General features: G+C 40.9%; 1 protein-coding gene across 22 annotated transcripts in view; it reads left to right on the forward strand.

The window, feature by feature from the left end:
- Positions 1-25,296, forward strand: part of ranbp2 (RAN binding protein 2) — a 231,696-nt gene that overhangs the window by 56,617 nt on the left and 149,783 nt on the right. For 17 of the 22 annotated variants that reach the window (XM_052564565.1, XM_052564564.1, XM_052564554.1 and 14 more), the window contains exons 6-7: positions 15,821-15,963; positions 21,562-21,757. The exons of 4 other annotated variants lie outside the window; for them this stretch is intronic. In XM_052564565.1, coding sequence (XP_052420525.1) covers positions 15,821-15,963; positions 21,562-21,757 — 339 coding nt within the window. The remainder of the gene's footprint in view (positions 1-15,820; positions 15,964-21,561; positions 21,758-25,296) is intronic. One more of the 22 variants, XM_052564559.1, reaches the window with a different exon arrangement.

A 25,296-nucleotide genomic window follows, 5' to 3' on the forward strand; every position in this document is an offset into this window, starting at 1 on the left:
CTCCTAAGTTCTCTTTTATTTACAGGAGTAGGAAAATCACGAATTGCACTCACTTTGGCCACCACAGGCTTCACGTGCCCCTGACCTACCATTTTACCCAGGTATGTAATCACTGCCTTTGCAAATTCGCACTTTGACAGATTCAAAGTTAAAGAAGCTTTGGCGAGGCGATTGAACACTAGGTCCAATTGGTTCACATGTTCCTCCCAGCTGTTTGAATAAATTACTAGGTCATCTAGATATGCTTCGCAATTTGGCACTCCTGACAAAACTTTCTGCATCAGCCGCTGGAAAGTCGCTGGGGCATTCCGCATACCGAACGCCATCACAGTATATTGCAGAAAGTTGTCAGGAGTGACAAACGCAGATATTTCACTAGCCCGAGCAGTCAAAGGGACTTGCCAATACCCCTTGAGCAGATCTAATTTGGTAACATACCTAGCAGAACCGATTCGATCAACACAGTCTTCAATTCGGGGTAAAGGAAAAGAATCTGCCTTCGTAACACTGTTAACCTTACGGTAATCCGTACAAAAACGGAAAGTGGTGTCTGGTTTCTGGACCAACAAACATGGAGAACTCCATGGACTTTGACTATGGACAGCCAACCCATTTGTCAACAAATAGTCAATCTCATTTTTCATCGCTACTCGTTTCAATGGATTTAGTCGATATGGGTGTTGTTTAATGGGCAAAGCAGCACCCACGTCTATATCATGGCACAACACTGTAGTTCTCCCAGGAACATCAGAAAAAAGAGAGGGATATTTTCGTATTACACACACCACGTCATCTCTTTGGTTGGGTAATAAATGTTCAAGACGAGAATCTATACTACTCAAAACAACTGAGTTTTCCAGACGTACCCCAAACCCTTGAAAATCACCTGCCACACCATCCTCAGGATCCTGCTCAGAGTTTACAAGGATAGGGGCCGCAAGCATTGATGAGGGAGACTGTGTCACATCTCGCACATGATAGGCCTTAAGCATGTTGATATGACAGACCCGACTCTTACGTCTTCGATCTGGTGTACTCACAACATAATCCGTCTCACTCAATTTTTTCTCTATCACATAAGGACCAAAGAATTTGGCTTGAAACATAGTCTCAGGGATAGGAAGTAGAACGAGAACGGACTCTCCAACACAGAAGTGACGCGATAAACTTTTCTGATCAAAGCGCTTCTTCATTTTAGACTGCACACCAGCCAGATGAGTTTTAGCGAAAGTACATGCCTGATGTAAACGTTCACGAAAATAACTTACATACTCAAGCACTGACACAGGTGAACTAGATTTTCTTAGCAACTGCTCACTCAAGAGCTTTAATGGCCCGCGAACAGTGTGCCCAAACACAAGTTCAACGGGACTAAAACCCAAAGACTCCTGAACCGACTCTCGTATAGCGAACATCAACAACGGCAAACCGTCTACCCAATCTTTTCCTGTCTCCACACAGAAGGCACGGAGCATAGACTTCAATGTCTGATGGAACCTTTCAAGAGCTCCCTGCGACTCTGGGTGGTAAGCACTAGACATTTTATGGGTTACTCCCAACTCAGCGAGCATCTGTGCAAATACTTTCGAGGTGAAGTTTGATCCCTGGTCAGACTGAATTGTTCTAGGCAAACCAAAAGTAGTACAGAACTTCACCAACTCTTTTACGACTAGAGGAGCTTTAATGGAGCGCAGCGGAATAGCTTCAGCATATCGCGTTGCGCAGCACATAACTGTTAGAATATACTGATACCCGGTTTTCGATTTGGGCAGTGGACCCACACAGTCAATTACCAACCTTTCAAAAGGTTCAGAGAGCACAGGAATCGGACACAAAGGAGCTAAAGGAATCTTTTGATTCGGTTTCCCTGCACGTTGACATACGTCACACGAACGGCAGAAATCAGATACCGTAGATTTTAATCCCGGCCAGAAATAATACTTTGAAACACGCTGAAACGTTTTTGTGACCCCCAAATGTCCAGAAAGAGGATGGTCATGAGCCAATTTCAAAACGTGTAACCGATACCCTGATGGTAAAACAATCTGATATCTCACCCGCCATTCCACCGCATCAGAATGTGGAGGCTTCCATTTCCGCATGAGAACCCCATCATCCCAAAAATATGATGTATCTAAGTCACAGATCTCATTAACATTAACGGCCATCTCACAACAATTTTGCAATGTAGGATCAGACTTCTGGGCTAGGGATAACTGATCTCGACCCACAGGTAAAGAAACCCCCTCCGATGTCAAAGTTTCTGAACTAGACTTTATTTCAGATGCCACAACTACAGGATCTTTTCTAGGTTCCACATCAGTACCAAGAAAAGTGTCTGAAAGGTCCATTACATCGTTAAACTTCTTCAATTGCGACCTTGTTACCACACAAGCAGGAAACACTGAAGGAAACTGAACAGACAGGTCAGGCTGGATGCTGGTGACAGGTCGATTAGCCACCACGGGGCAAGGGAAAACGTTAGCTCCAGCAAGGTCATTCCCCAAGATTATACTAACCCCATCCACAGGAATTTTGGGGCGCACACCCAGCTCAACAGCTCCTGTAACCAGATCAGACTTTAAATAAACACTATGAAGTGGAACATTCACACATCCCATCTCGATACCTCGCACAAGTACATTTCTACCGTTATATGACTCATCTGAAAAGGGCAAAACATCCTCGCACACAAAGGACTGAGCCGACCCTGTATCTCGCAGAATCAAAACTGGTTTCATTTCTGAATCATTACTAAATGATACAGTACCAGGCAGAATAAACGGTCCATAGGTGGACTCCGATTCATAGGCAGATTGGGCAATAGCCACATGTTTAGCTTTACCAGACATTTTCTGCTTCCAGGCCTTACAATCAGAAATTAAATGGCCGGGATCTAAACAAAAAAAAACAAACCCTATTCTCAACTGTCCGCCCCGAAGTAAACTGACGGGCTGGCTTCACACTTTTCCCTGGCCTGGGCATCGGAGGAAAAACACGAGATTCTTCCCTCACAATACTACCTATGGGATGATTAGTTCTCTCAGGGCGTGTTCGGTGTGTCAAAACAAATTCATCCGCTAATACCGCGGCATCAAAAAGAGAACTGACCTTTTGTTCATTTAAATATATTACAACAGCCTCCGGCATACAATTCTTGAACTCCTCTAATAGCAATAACTCCTGGAGTTGCTCAACATCTACAACTCGACTCGCTAAACACCACTTTTCAAAAAGTACTCGCTTCTCTCGTGCAAATTCTACACAGGTTTGCTTGAAAGACTTTGAATGAGACCTAAATTTTTGACGATATGCCTCCGGGACTAATTCATATGCCTTTAACACTGCCACTTTAACGATCTCATAATCAAGTGACTGATCTACAGGCAATGCCGCACATACTTCTTGGGCTTTCCCTGACAAGTTGCACTGCAACAATAATGCCCACATATCCTTAGGCCATCTTAATTTCACTGCTATACGTTCAAAGGCAATGAAATACGAGTCGACTTCCGCCTCCCTAAAAGGAGGAACAAGCTTTACGTATCTACTCACGTCAAAGTCAGGGTGCTCAACCGAACTCGACTGACTTACCGATGTGGTCGCATCTGAAAGAGGTTCAGCACGAGGAACTGGAATTGATTTACTTGCCGTTTGATCTCTCTGTAACTCTAATTGACGTAATGTAACTACACGATCGGTTTCTGCTTGCACAACACGCAGTTTAATTAACCCTGCCTCACACTCTTGTTTCTTGATCAATAGCTCTAACTCTTTCAATTTAACAGCCAATTTACTTCCATCATGTGTTTCAACGCCAGAAACATCTGGTTTGAGCAAAACCTCAGAAGGCTCCGTAACTTCGGACTCCTCTTCAGGTGTCTCGGATTCATCAGGCAAAATACCAGCAGAAACCAACTGGCCAAAAAGATTTTCTTTAATAGCCTGTTTAGTGGACTCTTTCGGTACAGCAACGTGAAAAAAATCAGCTATAAGAATTAAATCTTTCTTCCTACAACGATTATAAACCTCTGTGGTAGGGTTAAGAGAGAATTTTACCAAATCAAAATCCATATCTTAATGCTTCTGTCCCTCCCACAAAATTCAAAGACTTCCAAGCAAAGACTTAGAGAAATGAGCACTCACCAAAGCAAGGGAGTTGAACTGTACCTCATACCGGATTCTATAACAAGAGACACATCTCCAAGTTATTAAGACCATTAACACAATTTATCTCGGACGAGCCCCCATTTGTTACATAACTACCCATCTAGGGTTGGGGAGTTAGTAACAAAGTAAAAAAAAAAGAAACTACTTAAAATTAAATAATATTAACCCTTGGAGAGAGTTCCAGGATAACCCAACCTCCTGTCCCAGAGATCACACAACAACAAATCCAAATAATATCTTTATAGTTTGAAAGATATAAAGAATAACAAAATCACAAACAAGATAACAACCAAACAGTTTAATAAATAATAACTTCGGGGGAGAGCTCGGCCAAAATAACAAACAAACTTAAACTAACTAGCCCAAAAACCTTAAATTACCTAGAACAAGATAATCCCGGAAAAATAAAGAACATCAATCTTCCCTCTCTCCCTAGCTCACCATAAACAGGAGAAAAGGAAGAATACAAACAAAAATGGCACCCTCCCCCTACATTCCCCAAATCAGGATAAGTAAGAAATAACAGACTTGACATGAAATAAGAAAGGAATTAAACAATACAGATTCAGTTCTCTATTCAACTTAAGAACACTTACAACACGTCCTGAGCTCACTTACTCCAGAACAAATCAACAACTGTATAAGCATACAAATCAACAATGTGATCTGAGCTGACAGGAGGAGGAATCAATCCTGGCCACCAAAGTCTCTCTCTCCGCTCTCAACAGATCCACTCCGGTTTATATCCTGGCTCCTCCCCTTCACCCTCCAATCACGTCAGTCAGCCATAGATTGAGTACAGCTGGTTTGAGAACCTGTGGTAATAAGGAAAGAGAACAGAGCAAGGAGAGCAAAGCACAACCCAAATACACGTTCACCCCTATGAAATCCCGTTTACATCCACTGACGTAACAAACTGCACCGGTGTGGGCTTCGACCCCAGAGGGGCCTAAAAGGAGTCTACTTAGCCCAAACCCAAGGACTGCCCATTTAAATATACCCAGAAGCCTGGGACGCAGCCCACTCCTGAACCCATAAAGGCAACATTTGTAAAATTTTCATAATAAAATATCCAAAAACGAATTGCACTGTGTGAAATATTGCATCCAGTTGTGTACTTGCTTTATCCCAAAAGTTCCAGAGGATTTGTAAATCCAGAGACATTCCCATTTAAAATGATATCTTGTCCCTGGTCAATGTTATCTATCAATGACATAATATCCTCATATCCCATCATATTTCCACTTGTACACACTTTGGCAACACACAAATGCTGCTGTACACTAAAACTTATTCCATTATGGCTGTCGCACATAAAGTGAAAATGAAGAGGAAGTGTTGACTGCAGCATTAAATTTAGATCTGCTAATGTTGTGCCATGATTCTTTTTAAGCCTTTTAAGTGTTTTACAGTTATGTGCATTATAACCAATCATACACAAGTCTGTTGAGCTTGGGACTGCAATGGCCAATCAGGTGTTCAGATGAGTTTTTTAACTGAATTCAGCTCTCAAGCAAATTCTCTCATCATAAACAAAGTGCAGATGTACTTATGATGCAAGTAAGACATTTCTCACTTTCTCTGTATATATTATTTGGTGGTTGAATTACTGTGGAAGGTACAGGTAATACAATTTTTAATTAATTATCATCTATGAAGATCCTCATTCAAAACGTCATCAAACTTTGCCTTAAGCCTCTAATGGGGAAAACTTACATAGTTTGCCTTTAACACAGGAAGGGACATTCCCCATAACCACTCTAGGTCACTGAAACACCCTGGGAGAGTGGGGAAGTGTCTCTCCACAGAGCATTCAATATATCCACACCCAGCGTAGCTCTCCACACACAATAACATGCATATTAAAAACACGCATTTGAATATAGCTCCACCTTTTGTAACGATCGTCCTTATCGGCCGAATTACATTAATATAAAATGGGATCAGTTTAAACTGTGTGAGATAAAATAAGCATTTTAAAAAGATGTAGAATGACAACAAAAAACAAAAAGACGTATAATGAATAAATGGTGTATTTACAATATTCACAATGAACTTAAAACAACACAATAAAACTAGAAATCCTAGGCTGTTAAAAGCAGAGAGTCTTTCATTTCCATACCCTTAAAACAGTCCTTAAGAAATCCAGCGTGTTTTAAGTTCCAATGTAAAAGTGTCCACCGTGTGGCCTATACAGTATACAATCCAAAGAAGTGATAATCCAATAAAAGTGAGATGCTGGAATGGCAAGTCCTGGAAAGTAACTCCTCAATCCAGCAGCAGTGATCAGTCAAAGACCCGGTCTGTTTGCCATGCTGCCTGCTTTATTCTGGTCTAGTGGGTTCCGGCAAGATGGCGTACTGAGTAGTCACACTCGCCGAAGGTCTGGTGCTAAAGATACCTCTAAGTGGTAATTGAACTGCGATACCCTCCAAACGTGACGGTGGTTTTACAAAATGCCAAAGGAACAAAAAAAGAAAGACAAAAACGACAAGAGGCCAAATGAAGAAGAAACGGAGGGGAATTCCCTATCCCCTGCTGAACATGATTACTGCGGGTCAGATATGGAGACGGAGAATGGCAGCGGAGGAAAGAGGAGTTTTGAGGATACGTCTGATTCTCCACCTCTAACTCCTACGAAAGGAGAGCACCAGAGTCCAACTGCAACTGATATATTGAATGCCGTTCAAGCTCTTCACATAAGATTCGATCAACAAGATGACAAGATGGCGGATTTAAACAAAAAGCTTACCGACAACTCTGTGATGATACCAAGTCTGGCAAAGTCTCTAGAATTTCAAGCTGGGGAAGTACAAGAATGCAAAGGAAAGATAGCTGGCTTGGAGAATGAGGCCCTTCTCCTGCCTAAAGAAGTTGATATGCTGAAAGAGAAAGCGAGAGAGAAGGATCGTTACTCCCGGAGATGGAATTTAAGGATTAAAGGATTGAAGGAGGTCATGAGAGAAGATATTAGAAATGCTGTCGTCAAAATCCTCGGTAGGATCGCTCCCGAATGGGCAGATGTTATGGAGCACTCTGTGGACACAGTGCACCGGCTTGGAAGACATGAAGACGGGAGGAATCGTCAGGTGAGTGTCCAATTCACCAGACGCCTACATCGTGACGGAATATGGAGAAAGTCCAAGGAATCATCCATCTGTAAAACGGAAGGCATCCATTTTGCTGAAAACCTGTCCAAGGAAGATCGCCTTGAAAGAGAGAAACTTTGGCCAAAGATTTCTCAGGCCAGAAACACGGGACAAAAAGCATACTACAGAGGTGCCTACGGTTATATTGACGGCCGTCGCATTCATGCGGATAACTGAAGAGATTTAAATGTGATAGTTTCACAAAACGGATTATTCTTCATAAGATTTTTTTTTTCTCCTTTGGTCTAAAATAGATAAGAGGGTTGGATTGATTTTAAGAATATAAGTTAGAGGTGTCTTATACTAATTATTCCGCCGGGATGGCTATTTGTCTTAATGGATGTCCAGGAAATGTGGTGACTTCTCAGAGTGATGAGCCCGGTCACTGGTTGGCAGTAGTGCTAAATATTGAAGGTTCTTATTTGATTTTGGTTAATGTTTATGGATATGTTTTACCCTCTCAAAATAAGAACATGCTAGAGAAAATATCTGATGTTTTATTTGAATTAAAACAGCAATACCATACCAGTAACATCTTATTAGGTGGGGATTTTAATCTAGTGTCCAATGAATGGCTTGATAGAAGTCCTCCCAGACACAATGTTAATCAGTGGAATCCAATAATCTTTGATTTCTTAAATTATAATAGCTTAATCGACCTGTGGAGGGAAAGAAATTTACAGTCCACTCAATTCTCTTGGATAAAACCAAATGGGAATTATAAGTCCAGAATTGATTTGTGGTTAGGTACTTCAGATATATTTAACTGCAGCTGATATTTCTATTTCTACAGCTCCTTTAACTGATCACAGTGTTTTAGTCCTGCAGTTGAGTCCTGAAAACAAACCAACTTTCAAAAAGGATTATTGGAAATTGAATGCAGATCTTTTGAACTGTGACGAATTTGTAAGCACTGTTAAGGGTTTGATTAAAAAGATTTATATTGATGTCAGTATTGGTACATACATGAACAGATGGGAATATTTAAAATATAAGATCAGAGAATTTGCCATTGAGTGATTAAGAAAATAAAAACTGGTAAAGCTCCTGGTCAGGATTGTTTAACTGCTGCTTTTTACAAATTTTTCTGGGAGGACTTAAGAGACTTTCTATTTAAAGCCATAAACAACGTTATTAATAATGAGATGTTGACATCCACAATGAAGCAGGGTCTTATTATTCTTATTCCAAAAGCAGGGAAAGATAAGAGGATTGTAGATAATTTACGTCCAATTACTTTGCTAAACACTGATTATAAGATACTCTCTCATGTTATAGCAGACAGATTAAAGGAGGTTTTACTGCAAGTAATCAGTGAGACACAATCAGGTTTTCTAAAAAAATCGATCTATTTTTAACAATATTAGACTTGTATTGGATCTACTAGATTATAATCACCTCATTAAAGATGACAGAGCTATTCTCTTTTTAGATTTCTACAAAGCGTTTGATACTGTTGAACACATCCTTTTATTTTATAAGTTCTGAAATATTTTGGATTTGGCGATAAATTTTTGAAATTAATTTCTACCCTCTATTACGACATCAATAGCTCAATATCCTGGCCATTTGGGACTACACAACGTTTTATGATTAAAAGAGGTATTCGTCAAGGATGCCCCACATCAGCGCTACTCTTCATTATAGTTGCTGAGCTTTTGGCAATTTTCTTAAAACATAATCAAAATATAAAACCTTTGACTGTGATGGGAACTTCTTTGATCATTAGTCAGCTAGCAGACGACACCACTCTTTTCCTAAAAGACTTTTCACAAATTCCTCATGGCTTGTCTGAGATTTCGCTATTCTCAAAAGCCTCGGGTTTGAATGTGAATAAAAATAAATGTGAAGTTTTAACTATTCATGACCAGTCACAAGTGGTTGTAGCTAATATTCCGATCAAAACTGAAGTTAAGTATTTAGGAATTAGAATTTCCAAAGTAAAAAATTCAAGAGAACATCTGAACATTGAAAATAATGTGACCAAATCTAAAACTATTTTGAATAGCTGGCATCCGAAGGATCTTTCTATTTTTGGACGCATTCTTTTAACTAAAATGGAAAGTCTTTCCAGACTTATTTACCCTTCATATTGTGTACCGTGGTCAGACAATATGATGAAAAAAATTAATCAAAATCATTACAATTTTATTTGGAAAAATAAATATCATTACATTAGGAAAAACGATATAGTGAAATCTCTTCAAGATGGAGGCTTAAATGTGATTGATTTTGAATCAATGAACGGTACCATTAAACTCAAATGGCTGCAGTCTTTTTTGAAAAATAGTAATGGTTTTTGGTTTTCTTTCCCCAAGATGATCTTTGAGAGTGTTGGCGGAATAGATTTTTTACTTAAATGTGATTTTGATATTTCTAAATTACCCCTCAAATTGGCTGATTTTCATAAACAGCCTCTCCAATACTGGAAGATGTTATACAAACATAACTTTTCGCTACATACAACTTCAATATGGAACAACAGATACATTTTGATTAATAGAAAGTCAATTTATTATAAAGACTGGATGGATCAGGGAGTGTGGTCACTGTTACATTTATTTGACTGCAGTGGTAACCTACTAGGACATAATGAATTTATTGTTAAATACAACATTTTATGTTCTAGAACCAAATATAACAAAATAATTAAGGCTATCCCTTCAGCACTAATTCAGTTAATTAAAGGGACATTACTGTATATATCACCTGTAGTACAAGTACCTAGTCTGTCTTTTGATGGTGTCCAATTTGTTGACAAAAAAATTTAATAACAAATTGTTAAGGTCTCTCCTTACAGCTACTTACTTTCCAGCTCAACTAAAGAGGCATTTTCTTCTCAAGAATTTCACTCCGAAAACCATTTCAAAGATAAGAACTAGTTATCTCTCTTATCCAGTCTCACCGAAAGTTAAGGAAATTCACTTTAAATTACTGAATGACATTTATCCTTCAAATGATTTCCTACACAATAGATTCAATATCGGTATTAATACATGTACTTTCTGTCATTCTCAAACTGAAACGGTGGAACATCTCTTCTTTTCATGCGCTCACACCAAATTGTTTTGGTCAACTCTCCAGAATTGGTTAGCCTGTAAAACTTTTTTTTCCAGTTCTAGCTTTTGATATTATCAAATATGGTTTTCAGTTGGATGATAAATATACAGAATTTGGAAATAATAATCTTCTTTTATTGGCAAAATTTTTTATTCATAAATGTCGGTTTTTGAAAATGTCTCCCATCTTTGAAGCTTTCAAAAACAAGTTAATTTTGTTTAATAGTGCATTGGAAAAATGCAAATTTTCTAAAGCCCGGCTGTTAAGAGATTTTATTTTAGTAGTACTTTATTAACTATGTTTAATCTATTTATGTGCTCGTATTTACATATTTTATTTATTTTATTTTATATGTTTTATAAACATTGTTTTCATATTTTTTATATAAATGTTGAATAGATTTGTGCTACTCTGTACTGTTCTACATAGCATTTTTTTGTGCTCTATTATTTTACATTCTGTAATGCCTGGTCTAGTTCCTTATTCCTGTCATGTGACTGATCACATTACAGGTCGACCTATTTACAGTTAAAGACATACACACACTAAAATAATTAAGATGATTAAAATGGCTAATACAACATGTAAAACCATTAAAACTCAATTATATACAGTATTGTTCAAAATAATAGCAGTACAATGTGACTAACCAGAATAATCAAGGTTTTTAGTATATTTGTTATTGCTACGTGGCAAACAAGTTACCAGTAGGTTCAGTAGATTGTCAGAAAACAAATGAGACCCAGCATTCATGATATGCACGCTCTTAAGGCTGTGCAATTGGGCAATTAGTTGAAAGGGGTGTGTTCAAAAAAATAGCAGTGTCTACCTTTGACTGTACAAACTCAAAACTATTTTGTACAAACACTTTTTTTTTTTCTGGGATTTAGCAATCCTGTGAATCACTAAACTAATATTTAGTTGTATGACCACAGTTTTTTAAAACTGCTTGACATCTGTGTGGCATGGAGTCAACCAACTTGTGGCACCTCTCAGCTGTTATTCCACTCCATGATTCTTTAACAACATTCCACAATTCATTCACATTTCTTGGTTTTGCTTCAGAAACAGCATTTTTGATATCACCCCACAAGTTCTCAATTGGATTAAGGTCTGGAGATTGGGCTGGCCACTCCATAACATTAATTTTGTTGGTTTGGAACCAAGACTTTGCCCGTTTACTAGTGTGTTTTGGGTCATTGTCTTGTTGAAACAACCATTTCAAGGGCATGTCCTCTTCAGCATAGGGCAACATGACCTCTTCAAGTATTTTAACATATGCAAACTGATCCATGATCCCTGGTATGCGATAAATAGGCCCAACACCATAGTAGGAGAAACATGCCCATATCATGATGCTTGCACCTCCATGCTTCACTGTCTTCACTGTGTACTGTGGCTTGAATTCAGAGTTTGGGGGTCGTCTCACAAACTGCCTGTGGCCCTTGGACCCAAAAAGAACAATTTTACTCTCATCAGTCCACAAAATGTTCCTCCATTTCTCTTTAGGCCAGTTGATGTGTTCTTTGGCAAATTGTAACCTCTTCTGCACATGCCTTTTTTTTAACAGAGGGACTTCTTGAAAATAGATTAGCTTCACACAGACGTCTTCTAACTGTCACAGTACTTACAGGTAACTCCAGACTGTCTTTGATCATCCTGGAGGTGATCATTGGCTGAGCCTTTGCCATTCTGGTTATTCTTCTATCCATTTTGATGGTTGTCTTCCGTTTTCTTCCACGTCTCTCTGGTTTTGCTCTCCATTTTAAGGCATTGGAGATCATTTTAGCTGAACAGCCTATCATTTTTTGCACCTCTTTATAGGTTTTCCCCTCTCTAATCAACTTTTTAATCAAAGTACGCTGTTCTTCTGAACAATGTCTTGAACGACCCATTTTCCTCAGCTTTCAAATGCATGTTCAACAAGTGTTGGCTTCATCCTTAAATAGGGGCCACCTGATTCACACCTGTTTCTTCACAAAATTGATGACCTCAGTGATTGAATGCCACACTGCTATTTTTTTGAACACATCCCTTTCAACTAATTCAACTAATTGCCCAATTGCACAGCCTTAAGAGCGTGCATATCATGAATGCTGGGTCTCATTTGTTTTCTGAGAATCTACTGAACCTACTGGTAACTTGTTTGCCACGTAGCAATAAAAAAATATACGAAAAACCTTGATTATTCTGGTTAGTCACATTGTACTGCTATTATTTTGAACAATACTGTATACATAAAACCATCCTAATATATATTGAGCGGTAAAAACATGTGTCTTTGTGTGACAGTGTCACATAGTCCCCCCCTTAGTCTATGACTCCCAGAGGATGGCACTAGCCCTTTAAGGACCTCTCAGCCATTGTCCCTGTGGTAGGTGTCCTGTTGAATGTGTGATTTAAAATGTCTTTGTAACAAAATAAGGTAAAACTAGGCCTTGCCACATAGGCAATAGTCTGCCAGAAGCATTTAGGTGAACACTAGAGAGAGGTTGAGTCCCATACAAGCCTGGGTGTTCCAAGGCAGATGGCACCAATCCTCCCAGGATGATGTTGCACCCAGCCACGGTGGTCGGCCTACATCAGCAGATAAAGGAGCTGAAAGAGACTTGTATGACGGAAATAGACTTCCGTCACATCTCCCTCCTGTGAGGCAATTTATTCCAACCATCCTGGCTTGTGTGGCTGAAATGAAGAGGTTTTGGGAGCCTTTTTCCTACCAAGTACCTGTTAGGGGCTTCTCGAGGCTAGATGTCCAGTGAATAGAAGTTTTGGGGATGGCAGATCCTCCCCCTTCAGAATCATCTGTGTCAAATCATTTGAATCCGAGCTGCAGGGCAGTGCTCTCTTCAACTGGGGCCTCCTTGCCATGGAAAACAGAGCGTTTCGCCGCCTCCGTTTTTAAAAAGATTTATAAATCTTCTGCCCTGGCCGTATGTGCTTTGAATGTGACGTCCCTCCTTACAGCCTATCAAGCGGAGTTATTCGAGGAAATGGCGCTCAGAACTTTGTGTCAGTGTATTCGTCAAGGGGATTGGTTCACCTCATTGGACCTCAAGGATGAATATTTACATAGATATATCACATAGATATTTTTCCTGCTCACAGGAAATATCTGAGGTTCACTTATCAGGGCACAGCATACGAGTATATGAGGATCCCCTTTGGCGTGGCTTTGGCACCCATGGTATTTACCAAATGTGTGGAAGTGGCTCTGACACTGTTAAGGAACGGAGGAGTCAGAGTTTCATCTTATCTGGACGATCTGCTAATCTGCGTGCCATCTCCGCATAAAGCAGAGAGCGATACACACACACACTAGTGACACATCTGGAGAGATTAGGTTTCAAGATATACCAAACAAAGAGTTGTCTAACTCCTTCAAAGGAAATAGTCTTCTTGGGTCTCAGGTTGAATTCAGTGAGGTTTCCATCGTTCCCATCAGAAGAGTGCATCAAAACATTTCTCACTTGCCTCTCCCACTTTCAACAAGGTAGTTTAGTCTCTTTCAGAATGTGTCTTTGACTACTGGGTCTGATGATCTCTACAGTGTCAGGGGTTCCCCTGGGACTGCTGAGAATGTGGGATTTTCAGAACTGGACAGCATCACAGGGCATTCGCCCCACGAGATGTCTCAGCCACAGAGTGAGCATCTCACCAGAATGCATGAGCGCTCTCTGTCATTGGAGAGCCCTGTCTTTTCTCAGGACAGGATGTCCTCTGGGTCCTGTACTATTGAGAAAAGTGGTGACAACAAATGCATCTCTCATGGGCTGGGGGGCAGTGTTCGAGGGCAGAACAGTGAGGGGAGTTTGGTCTCTGGCACTGAAAGAGAAGTACATACATTTTCTAGAACTAATGACAGTGTTACTAGCTCTGAGAAATTGTGTGCATTTTCTCAAGAATCATCATGTATTGGTCAGGACAGACAATACAATGGTGATCGCCTACATAAACAGACAGGGAGCAGTGCGTTCTCACAAGCTTCACTTGTTAGCGAAAGAACGGATTATGTGGAGCAGCAGGAACCTCCTGTCATTGTGCGTGATGCATGTTCTAGGAAAAATGAACAGGGGAGCAGATTTATTGTCCAGAGGGATTCCTCTGTACAGTGAGTGAAGACTTCACCCCCAAGTTATGCTCATTGCTTTCATCTTTGCAGGACTGACATATGAAGAGTGTACAAAGTAACACATCTACAGCAATAGTGTGAAAGCATATAATATGCGTCACATGACTAAACTTGCATCATTGTTTTCAAAAGCCTCCGTTTTCAGAGTCCACACTACAACGCGAAAATTGCATTTTCAGATTTATCCACTTTGGAGAGCGTTTTTAAAAAGCTGTGTCACATGCCACTGGAAAGATCTCACTTAGTAGAATAAAACCAGCATAATTGTTTGGGCCTTTAACTAAACTTGAGTGAAACTATAGAATATGTATAAGACACTAAGAAAACAACAATTTAGGTATAAGAAAAAGGCTACCTTGATCCCACATGCTGTAACTTTTGATTATTTCATGTATCACCAAAAATGTAAATCAAATATAATCCATATGTGGGTGAACATCACCAATATAAAAAGAGTTTCTCCTATCTTATTCTTTTCCGTAGTAAATATCAAGGAAGAATTTTTAATTTTTTTATCCTTAAGAACAATTTTTTTTCTTACATATTTCTTCACCTTTTTCTCAGCACAAGAATATCCAAATTTAAATTACCCCCCCCCCCCCCCCCCCCCCCCCTCCAGTTGATTTTATCAACTGATACCTACCTTCTGTCTCTCCATTCTACAGTTTTGGAGTTATGAGCCATTAATTGTGTATCTCCCGCTGAAAACCAATGCCTTCAGGTCTTAAAGAGTTAAAAGGGATAGTTCACCCAAAATTGATTACCCATAAGACTTTTGTCTGTCTTCAGAAAGATGTAATCTAAATTAAACCTCCATTTAAATATCACTTAAGCAAAACTTTGATGCTTCAAAAAGTCTGTAGAGACATTTTATGACAGTGATCCATGTGGTTTAATCTGATCATGTGATATGATCAACAATGTGTATTCACATATAAACATTGATCAACCTGCACATGTAGAGCTCATCAAATATAGTAAAGCTCAGATGTGTTTGCTAGACATACAAGATATCAGTGAGAGTTCCTCGCTGTGAATGAATGCACTGAATCGCTTTCCTTGACGTGTATATTGTAAATTCGATCATTGTTTTTGTTTTGTTTGTTGTTGTTTTTTTGGGGGGGGGGGGGGGGTGTCCTGACATCGTGACTTGTTTTTTTCTGTAAATGCTCTTTGAGTAAGAAGGTTGTTTCGTTTTCAGTTTGTTCATCATGAAAGGTTTCAGTGGCTCATGGGGGGTAATGTTCCTGATAATCTGACTCTCTTCTGATCTGTGTAATCCCTAGCGCTTCTCTCTGCTTTATTTCAGGAGTACCTGTGTCAGCCGAGTGTGTCGTCGAACGAACAGGCGTCACGCAAGTTTCACAAAGAGCTGCTGCTGGCTCAGTGCAGCCGAGTGAGACTGACGCTGACACTGAAGGACTGTGAAGAGAGCACCGCTGCCCTCTGGAGGTACACACAAACACACACACACACACACGCACACACACACACACACACACACACACATAATTGACCGCTAGCACAGCACAAAGTAGTTTGGGAGGACTGAAGTTATTGACTGAAACAATGATATTATTATGAAATAGGATTTTTTTTGGTCGATATGATACCTAATTTCACAAACAACTATTGGCCGATTCTGATACCAATACTAATACTGGACAGTTGCATAAAGCAGGGTTTCAAACTAAAATAATAATAATAATAATAATAATAATAATAAATTAAAATTATCATTTTTATCATTTTCCAAGCAGAATTGGTATTTGAATGTTTCTGGTTTCAACGGCATCAACATAAACAAACGTTAATGCGCGTAAGCGCTTTTGTGGACCTAACTTAACATCCGGTAGACTCCAAATAGAATCAATAACAACAGTCAAGTCCCTCTAGAGTAGATATTTTTGATAACAAACTAAATATGTATGCTGCGTGGATCAGGAGGACTTAATGAAAATGCAAATTCATTCTTTGCCAACAGGAGATGTTTTAAAGCATAGACATAAAGCACCAGAAATAGAGGTTTCCTCAGTAACAGCTGTAAACAAAGCAGAGCTGGTATGCTCATACGCTGCTATCAGGCATATAACATGCAAGTCTTCCTTCAGAAATACAACGATATAAAAACAACTGTGCCTCGTTTTGATATTTAAACATTAAACATTTACGACTGTAACCCTTGTTCCCCGAGAAGGGGAACGAGAACTGTGTCAAACGACACTTTGGGGGAAGTCCCTCAGCATAGCGCCTCTGAAGTATGAATGAAACTGAGCCAATCTTGATTGGTGTTGCGTCATGACGTAATGTGTGACAGCATATGCGGAAGCTATAAACAGAACGCCGGCACACAATAGAGACAACTTCTGTGATGAAGCAAGCGCTCCCAGGCAGGGGGAGGTGTGGTGAAGGGATGCAGTTCTTGTTCCCCTTCTTGGGGAACAAGGGTTACAGTCGTAACCCGAGATGTTCCCCTTTGAGGGAACATCGAACTGCTTCGAACGACACTTTGGAGGAACGAGTACTCACTATGCCACAACGATCCCTGCCTGTCCTAGTGTGAAGCTGTGCACAGGCACACTTAGGACAAGAGCACAAGGGTGCCAGGTGTCGATGGACTGTCCAGGCTGTAAAATCTAATAAAAGTGTGAGGGGTGGCCCGTCCCGCTGCATCGCAGACCTCCTGGATGGGGGCCCCTGAGAGGAGGGCTCTAGAGGACGCCATGCCTCTGGTAGAATGAGCCCTCACGGCCAGAGGTGAATGCAAATTGCGCACCTAGCAGGCCAAAGATATAGCTTGGACAATCCAGTTGCTAATGGTCTGTTTGGAAGCAGGAAGCACCTTCTTGGGCGACCCGAAACAAACTAATAACTGGTCTGACTTCCGCCATGAGGAGGAGCTCTGGATATATATTTTCAGAGCTCTGACAGGGCAGAGCAGGTGAAGTCTCTCCTCATCCGCCGTCATGTGAGGTGGAGGATGAAAAGCCTGCAGAACCGTAGGCCGTGCCACATTAGACGGCACCTTGGGCAAATAGCCTGGCCTAGGAAGTAGGATGGCTTTGATGTCACCTGGAGCAAACTCCAGGAACCCGTCAGATATAGAGAGTGCCTTGAGATCTCCTACCCTCCTCAGAGAAGTAATGGCCAACAAGAAAGCCACCTTAAGGGAAAGGTTCTTGGCCTCAGGCGACTCCAGCGGTTCAAAGGGGGCCTCAACCAACCCTCCGAGAACCACTGCCAAGTCCCAAGTGGGAACCCTGGTACAAGCCACAGGTCTCATCCTTCAAGCCCCACGGAAGAAACGTACGACCAACTGCTGTCTCCCCAGAGGCCCATCACTCAGAGGAGCGTGGAAAGCCAAAATGGCAGCCACGTACACCTTGAGAGTGGATGGGTTAAGACCAGCTGAGAAGCGATCTTGGAGGAACTCCAGCACTGAAGCCATTGGGCAGTTAACTGGGTCCATCTTACGCTCTCTGCACCAAACCGTGAAAACATTCTATTTAAAGGCAGTACAATTTCCTCGTGGAGGGAGCTCTAGAGCTGAGTATGGTCTCCACTACTCCTGCTGACAGGCCAGTCTCTCGGTACTGTGCCCCCTCAGGGGCCAGACCCACTGTTTTCATAGTTCGGGCCGAGGGTGAAGTATTGAGCCTCGGCCATGTCTGTACCATGGCATCCAACCCCAGTGGGGCTGGATGTGTGAAGGAGAACCACAATGGACAGTGAGTCGTCTCTTGAGACCCAAATAGATCCACTTCCACTGGGCCGAACCTCTGATATATTGACTCCACCACCTTGGGATGGAGTCTCCATTGCCCGGGCCTCAGCCCCTGCCTCAATAGGATGTCTGCTCCCTGATTCTGATTCCCTGGGATGTATGTTGCTCTGAGAGACAACAATATCCCCTCGGACCACAAGAGGATCTGATGCACCAGTCTGCATAGAGGGTTAGATCTCAGACCCCCTTGATGGTTTATATAGGCCACCACCGACATATTGTTCATCCTCACAAGGATGTGATGACCTTTAAGATCCGGCAGAAACCTCATCAGAGCTCGGAACACCACCAACATTTCCAGGCAGTTTAAATGCCAGGAGGAACGATGGTCCTGCCATAGACCTCTCGTAAAGCGGCCGTCCATGACCGCGGCCCAGCCCGTGAGGGAGGCGTCTGTCGAGACGGCTTTCCAGTGACATGACGCTCCCAGCAAGGGACCTTGGGACAGAAACCAAGGTCTCTTCCACATAGATAGGGAAAGAAGGCACCTGCGCGTAACCCTGATCATGCGAAATGGGTTTCCCCTCGTGGAGAACCCCCTTGGTTTTCAACTACCACTGCATTTTAGCTTTATCCTGGTCACCGTGGCCAGGATGGATTCGATCCATGCAGGAGACAATTTTGCTCGCACCGTGACCGAATCCCACACCACTCCCAGGAACGTGGTTCTCTGGGCTGATGCCAACACACTCTTTTTCATGTTGAGTCTCAACCCTAGGCTCTGGATGTGGGCAAGGACAACATCTCAATGCCAAACTGCCAGCTCTTGTGACTGGGCTAGAATCAACTAGTCGTCGATTTAATTGAGAACCATGAGACCCTGAAGCCTCAGCGGTGCTAGAGCTGCATCCATACATTTTGTAAATGTGCGAGGGGAGAGAGCTAGGCCAAACGGAAGAACCAGATATTGGTACGCCTCGCCCCCGAAGGCGAACCTCAGGAACTTCCTGTGAGATGGAAGGATAGAAATGTGGAAGTACTGTATGCGTCCTTCAGATCTATCGTGACAAACCAATCCTTGGATTGAATTTGGTTCACGATGATGGGAATAGTGAGCATCTTGAACCTGAACCTCCTCAGACACCAATTCAAGTGCCTGAGATCTATTATTGGACGCAACCCCCCATCCTTCTTGGGAACTAAGAAGTAGCGGCTGTAGAGCCCGGACTCCCTGTCTGGAGGAGGAATACATTCTATAACCTCCTTTACCAGCAGAGAGTTTACTTCTTGCTCCAACACCTGACTCTGCTCTGGGTTTGAGTGGTGCGCAGAGCCCAAGGAGAAATATTCATGAGATTTTTTCATGCATCTAATTACTCTACTAAGGGGACCAGCCTCTCGAGGCTGGCCTCGGGTATTAATCGGGATTCGTTCTTGGCCCTCTGAAGCGGATTCTCCGGCAGGGTTAGACCGAAAACGATTTTCGATGTGTGGACATGAATGCTGCCTGGCCGCAAGCCTGTGGGGCGGACAGTGCAGGGCACGTTCGCTGGAGACCGATGCGTCCTGAAGCGCACTTGAAGGCGGGAAGTCGACATAGATTTGCTGTGGGCTCCACGGAGGAGGTGACCTCGATCGCTCCCCCAAGGGTGGGGCCGTTGGCTAGGACTTCTTTGTTGAAGCCTTTCTTTGCCTGCAGGACAGCCCTCAGGTCACCAGGCTTAGGGCCTGAGGGGGGGCTCTAGAAGCAACGCGCCCTTTTTGCGCCTGTCTGTAGGCGGAGGAGCTGGCGGATGGCTGCGGCTGCCCATTTGGGGCAGGCCTCTTAGGCTTTGAGTGGCGAGGGAGGTATTGACTGAAGGCTGCAGATTATTCTGCGCCTCCTGAAACCTGTCGACGATGACATTATACTTACCTAGTCGCCGAACAGGCCAGAAGGCGAACCTTCCTCAACTCCGCCATAACTCCCGGAGTTGGACCCTCACCCTAATCAATATTGTTAAGAAGTTTGGCCTGGTACGCTTGCAATACTACCAGTATATGCAGACTAGCACCAGCCCGGCCCGCAGCCATATAAAACCTGCCCACTAACGTAGATGTATCAGCACGGCTCAGTGGGCAGCACTGGGGGTCTTAGGGATGATGCAGACTCGGGGGCTAAATAGGTGCTTTGTAAGCGGCTGTTCCATCCGAGGCAGCATCCCATAACCGTTCTCTCGCCCCCCAAAGATATTATTATAGTTAGCACAGGGGGGTTGGACACGCGAGATAAGTGTACTTTGTTCCACAATTTACAGAACTCGTTGTGTGCCGGCGTACTTTTTATAGCTTCTACAATTGCCATCACACATTAAGTCATGACGCAACACCAATCAAGATTGGCATAGTTTCATTCATACTTCAGAGGCAACGTTCGACGCAGTTCGATGCTCCCTCGAAGGGAATCTAAAGACTTTTTGGATATATGAAGTATGCAGTACTTCGCTATAGGTACTCAAGATTAACATGAGATTAGGTGAAACTGTGTATGTTATGTACCCTTTAAGTTAGCAGAGATATGTGGTACAGTATGTGCTTGTGAGACACAGACACGATCACTGCATTGTTTTCCCAACACTAATTTATGGCCACACTGGTTGGTCATACAGTTAGAAGCAAAACATAATTAAAAACTCTATAACTGCTTTTGCAACATAAAGAAAATGGCTTTCTGCCATCTCAATTTCCTTTCCTTTCCTTGTAATTCAGAATGTGTTACAATTATCCAAAACTCTCCACATTTTTTTTGTTAATCTGTTAATGATTTAATTGAAATATATTCAATTTATAGTAGCCTATAAAGTTTTATTCTGTTTTCTCTGTTCACAGAAGCGCTGCAGGTCCATGATTTGACCATGTGAATCCGTGTTAGACTATCTTGCAATTTTCACTGATTCCAAACTCACAAAAAGCTGCATATTATGAGCCATTAATTTTCTCTTTAATGTAGGGATAATGCTCGGCGGTTCCATGAAGAGGCATTTCACTTGTTTGATGTGTCAACATCATGTTTGCATATAGCCGTATATATTGTACAGATGTTTTTTGGCAAGAATTTAATTATTTTGCCGGAGAAAAAACATTAGATTATGCAACAGATATGCAACTCATGCACTCATATCTCCATGCTGTTAAAAAACCATTGATATTGTCTATTTTCATGCTATTTCTGAAATGCAGATGGCTGTAAAACAATCAAAATAATTTTTTTTAATGTCCTGCACTGACTGGATGCCATGTTAATGTTGGTGTCGCTCACGGCCGTCGTGGTCTTTGTTGCGGTGCAGTTTTGACTGTGCCATGCAGGATCTGAAGAACACAGCTACAAACAGGACGGATGAGCTGGCGGAGGTGTTCACGGAGATGAGGGCGCACCTGTACCTGTACGCCGGGACACTGCTGCTGAAGAGAGCCCAGGACGGGGCGCAGCAGTGGAGGACCGTGCTGGATCTGGCTGCTCTCTGTTATCTCATATCTTATCAGGTACGCTGCTTCCTCTGTAGATGAACTGATTTAAAATTTCAGATTTTTTGTTTCTTTGTTTTACTATTTTGCAACTTTGTTATAAAGAACTGACAACAAAAATACACATTAAAAATACACATAATATACAAATTAAAAAAACTGTGTTTAATTGTCAGGTACAATAGGTGCATTTAGCAGGAGCATTCAACTGAATGAACAAATATAAGAATAAAACACTATATAGGTTGATTTTCAGTCAAGAGTAGTGAGTGATTTTTCTCTTTGTGATTTGTTGTTATATTAACTTTAAAGGAATAATTCACCCCAAAATAATTTTTCTCCCACAATTTACTCACTCCAAAGTTGTTTTAAACATTAATGAGTATATTTCTTCTGCTAGACATAAATGATATTTTGAAGAATGTGGAAGACCAAACACTTGCCTGTCCACTGTGACTTTCATAGTATTCAAGTTCAGTGTAGACCAGCAACTGTTTGGTTACCCACATTCTTCAAAATATTTTCTTTTGTGTTCAGCACAAGAAAGAAATTAATACACTTTTGGGACAACATGTGAGTGAGTAAATAGTGACAGAAATTAAATATTTGGGTGAATTATCCCTTTAAGATAGCTTTAAGAGCTGCACTCAAAAAATGTTTTGGTCCAAATTTAAATTTTATGTAATGCAATTACATAACAAATTTCCATGCATTTAGATTACATAGTTTTAACATAAAATAAATCAATAAACTCAATGACTCTTATGCATCCGTCATACCTGAATGAAACAGGTGCTGCTCATTGATCATGTGTTTCCACACTTCAAAGTGTTAAAGTAGAACTGAAGCAGTGCTGGAGTTAAGGAGATAATTATCTTATGATTGAGTATAATTGATGAACAGCTGCTGTTAACAAGCAGAATCACTGAAGAAAAAAGATACACAAGCACTACAACTGACTTCAGACACAGACGAAGTTGAAATCAACTGAAATAAAAGTCATTAAATCTCTCAAGATCTGATTAAACAACTCCTAAAACAGCTTCTCGTTAGTAGCCAGACGTCTAGAGAAACTCTTATTGATATATATATATATTGTTTAATTTGAAATCACCATAAAGGAGATTAGTGTTTCCTTTTGTTGGGCTCTTGACCCTTGATGTTTTAGTGGTAATGTTATGCTGGTTGAGGCATGTGAATCACATTACATTTATTGATTTCTTTTATGTTAAAACTACGTAATCTAAATGGATGGAAATTTGTTATGTAATTGAAGTGCATAAAATATAAATTTTGACCGAAACATTTAATAATTGCATCTTATATACAGACATGTATTTTCTCTCAGCACGTTTTTTTCTCAGATGTTCACTTTCATTTTAGACATAATCTACTGAGACTATATGTAAATGTTGTGTTTTTAACCTCGTAACCTGCACCCCGACTCAGGCATCCTGAACTCCCCTTGTTTGCACTTTTCAATATTTACAAATAGGTTAAATTGAAACGGGACAAATGTAATCTTGAAAAACTATATATTATTATAAAGATCTAAGCCTCAAGCAATGACAATAGATCACTGTTTTTCAATGGAAAGCTTATAAAGAATCTATTTGCTAAATTTGTGTAAGCAGTACACATCAAAACATTAAGAATAAAAACACGGTACATACCAGATTTGTCATAATAACGAGTCATAAACACATCCACAGCTGTAAATGACGGTTTAGTTAGAAAGTTAAGGGTTGACTGAATGTAATCTCATGGAGCACGTTGAATCCAACGAAGCAATAATGTTGAAATATAGATGATAATTCCTTTGTTTACATTTCAGTTCTTCAGCGGCAGAATTGTTTGTGTCCTTTATGGAATAACTCAAACTCAGAAACTGTGTCTTGATAGTAAAAAAAACGACATGGTTTTGTAGCGGACAGTGTCACAAACAGATGATCCAACAAAAAAGTGAAAGATTGGCAGAAGATTGTTTATTTGAATTCAGGCGATCTCTCGTGATGGCTCATGTTACACCTGTCATCTGATGGAGTTGGAACTTAGCGATTTCCTTTTCCTTTATTTGTTTTATTTTTCAATAGTTTTCATATATGTGCGAGTGTTTTTTATGTTGAACGTGCCTGTATATAAGGGGGAAGTCGTGCTAGGGGCAAGTCATGGCCTAATGGTTAGAGAGTCAGACTCGCAATCGAAGGGTTGTGAGTTTGAGTCCCGGGCTGGCAGGAATTGTGTGTGGGGGAAGTACATGTACAGTGCTCTCTCCACCCTCAATACCATGACTTAAGTGCCCTTGAGCAAGGCATCGAACCCCCAACTGCTCCTCGGGCGCCGCAGCATAAATGGCTGCCCATTGTTCCGGGTGTGTGTTCACAGTGTGTGTGTGTGTGTTCACTGCTCTGTGTGTGTGCACTTCAGATGGGTTAAATGCAGAGCATGAATTCTGAGTATGGGTCACCATTAGGGCTGTAACGATATGCGATATGAAATCGAAATCGCCATACGCAGGTCCACTAACCTGTATAGTATTGTGAGAAGGCAGGATCACAACACCCCTCCTAGAGTTATCCTTCCTGTCCAGATCCAGTGCTACCACATTTTTAAATTACTATAAGTATTTGTCTACGCTGATCGTCATGCCAAGAGCCCCCACTGCTGCTGGACTGAGGAAACGGAGCTGGAACTCCTCCATCTTGTGTTTTTAGTATTTAGGATTTTAACTTAATAAAATTTGTACTTTTATACCTACCTGGCTGTCCGTCTGTGGTGTCTCTGGAATAACTCCTCAAGGTGGTACGTTTGGTTGGGGGACCGGTACCCGGCGCCCCCATGACAGAAGCGCGCGGCTTGAATACGCCCACACAGAAGCAAAAGCAGCTAGACTGTTCTTCAAGTTCTTTTTATTTTACTGTTTGCTTCGCGATGAGAGGAATAAGACATAATTCACCCCAAAAGGATATGATGTGGTTGAGGATTTGAGAAATGGATTTCCTCAGAAAAACAGAATGAAGTCCTCTATTCAGCAGAGATCATAAACATGACTAAGTCTCTTTATATTTATTCATATACTTGTACTAGTTTTCACATAACGTGTAAACATTTTACTAGTTAGACTTTCCTATAATTCCTGACTAAATGTATAATTAAGTTAAATATTATGAAGTTTCAATAACAATATGCAATACTATATCATTCAAATGCTTAATGTAAATAATATAAATGTAACAAATAAATGTAACAAAAAATGGTGTTCTTTTAATTTAAATTTAAAATTTAAATCAATATATTGTTTTATGTAAGTGAGTAAACAAGATGATTTTCACATAATTTAGAAAGGAAAATTCTAGGCTACAAGCTCCAGTTCTCAAAAATCCCAGGAACCATTATTCTTTATGTGTTTTTTTGCCTTATTCAAGTGTTTTAACATTTTTAGTTTTTCACTAACCACGCATAACATTTTTTTTTCTCAAAAACACAATCATGTACATACAGTACATGCATTTCACATATAATTATAGCCCAGTTTATGCTGATTACAGTAAGATTAG

This window comes from Carassius gibelio, chromosome B9 (assembly GCF_023724105.1).
Source record: "Carassius gibelio isolate Cgi1373 ecotype wild population from Czech Republic chromosome B9, carGib1.2-hapl.c, whole genome shotgun sequence".
Taxonomy (NCBI): Eukaryota; Metazoa; Chordata; class Actinopteri; order Cypriniformes; family Cyprinidae; genus Carassius; species Carassius gibelio.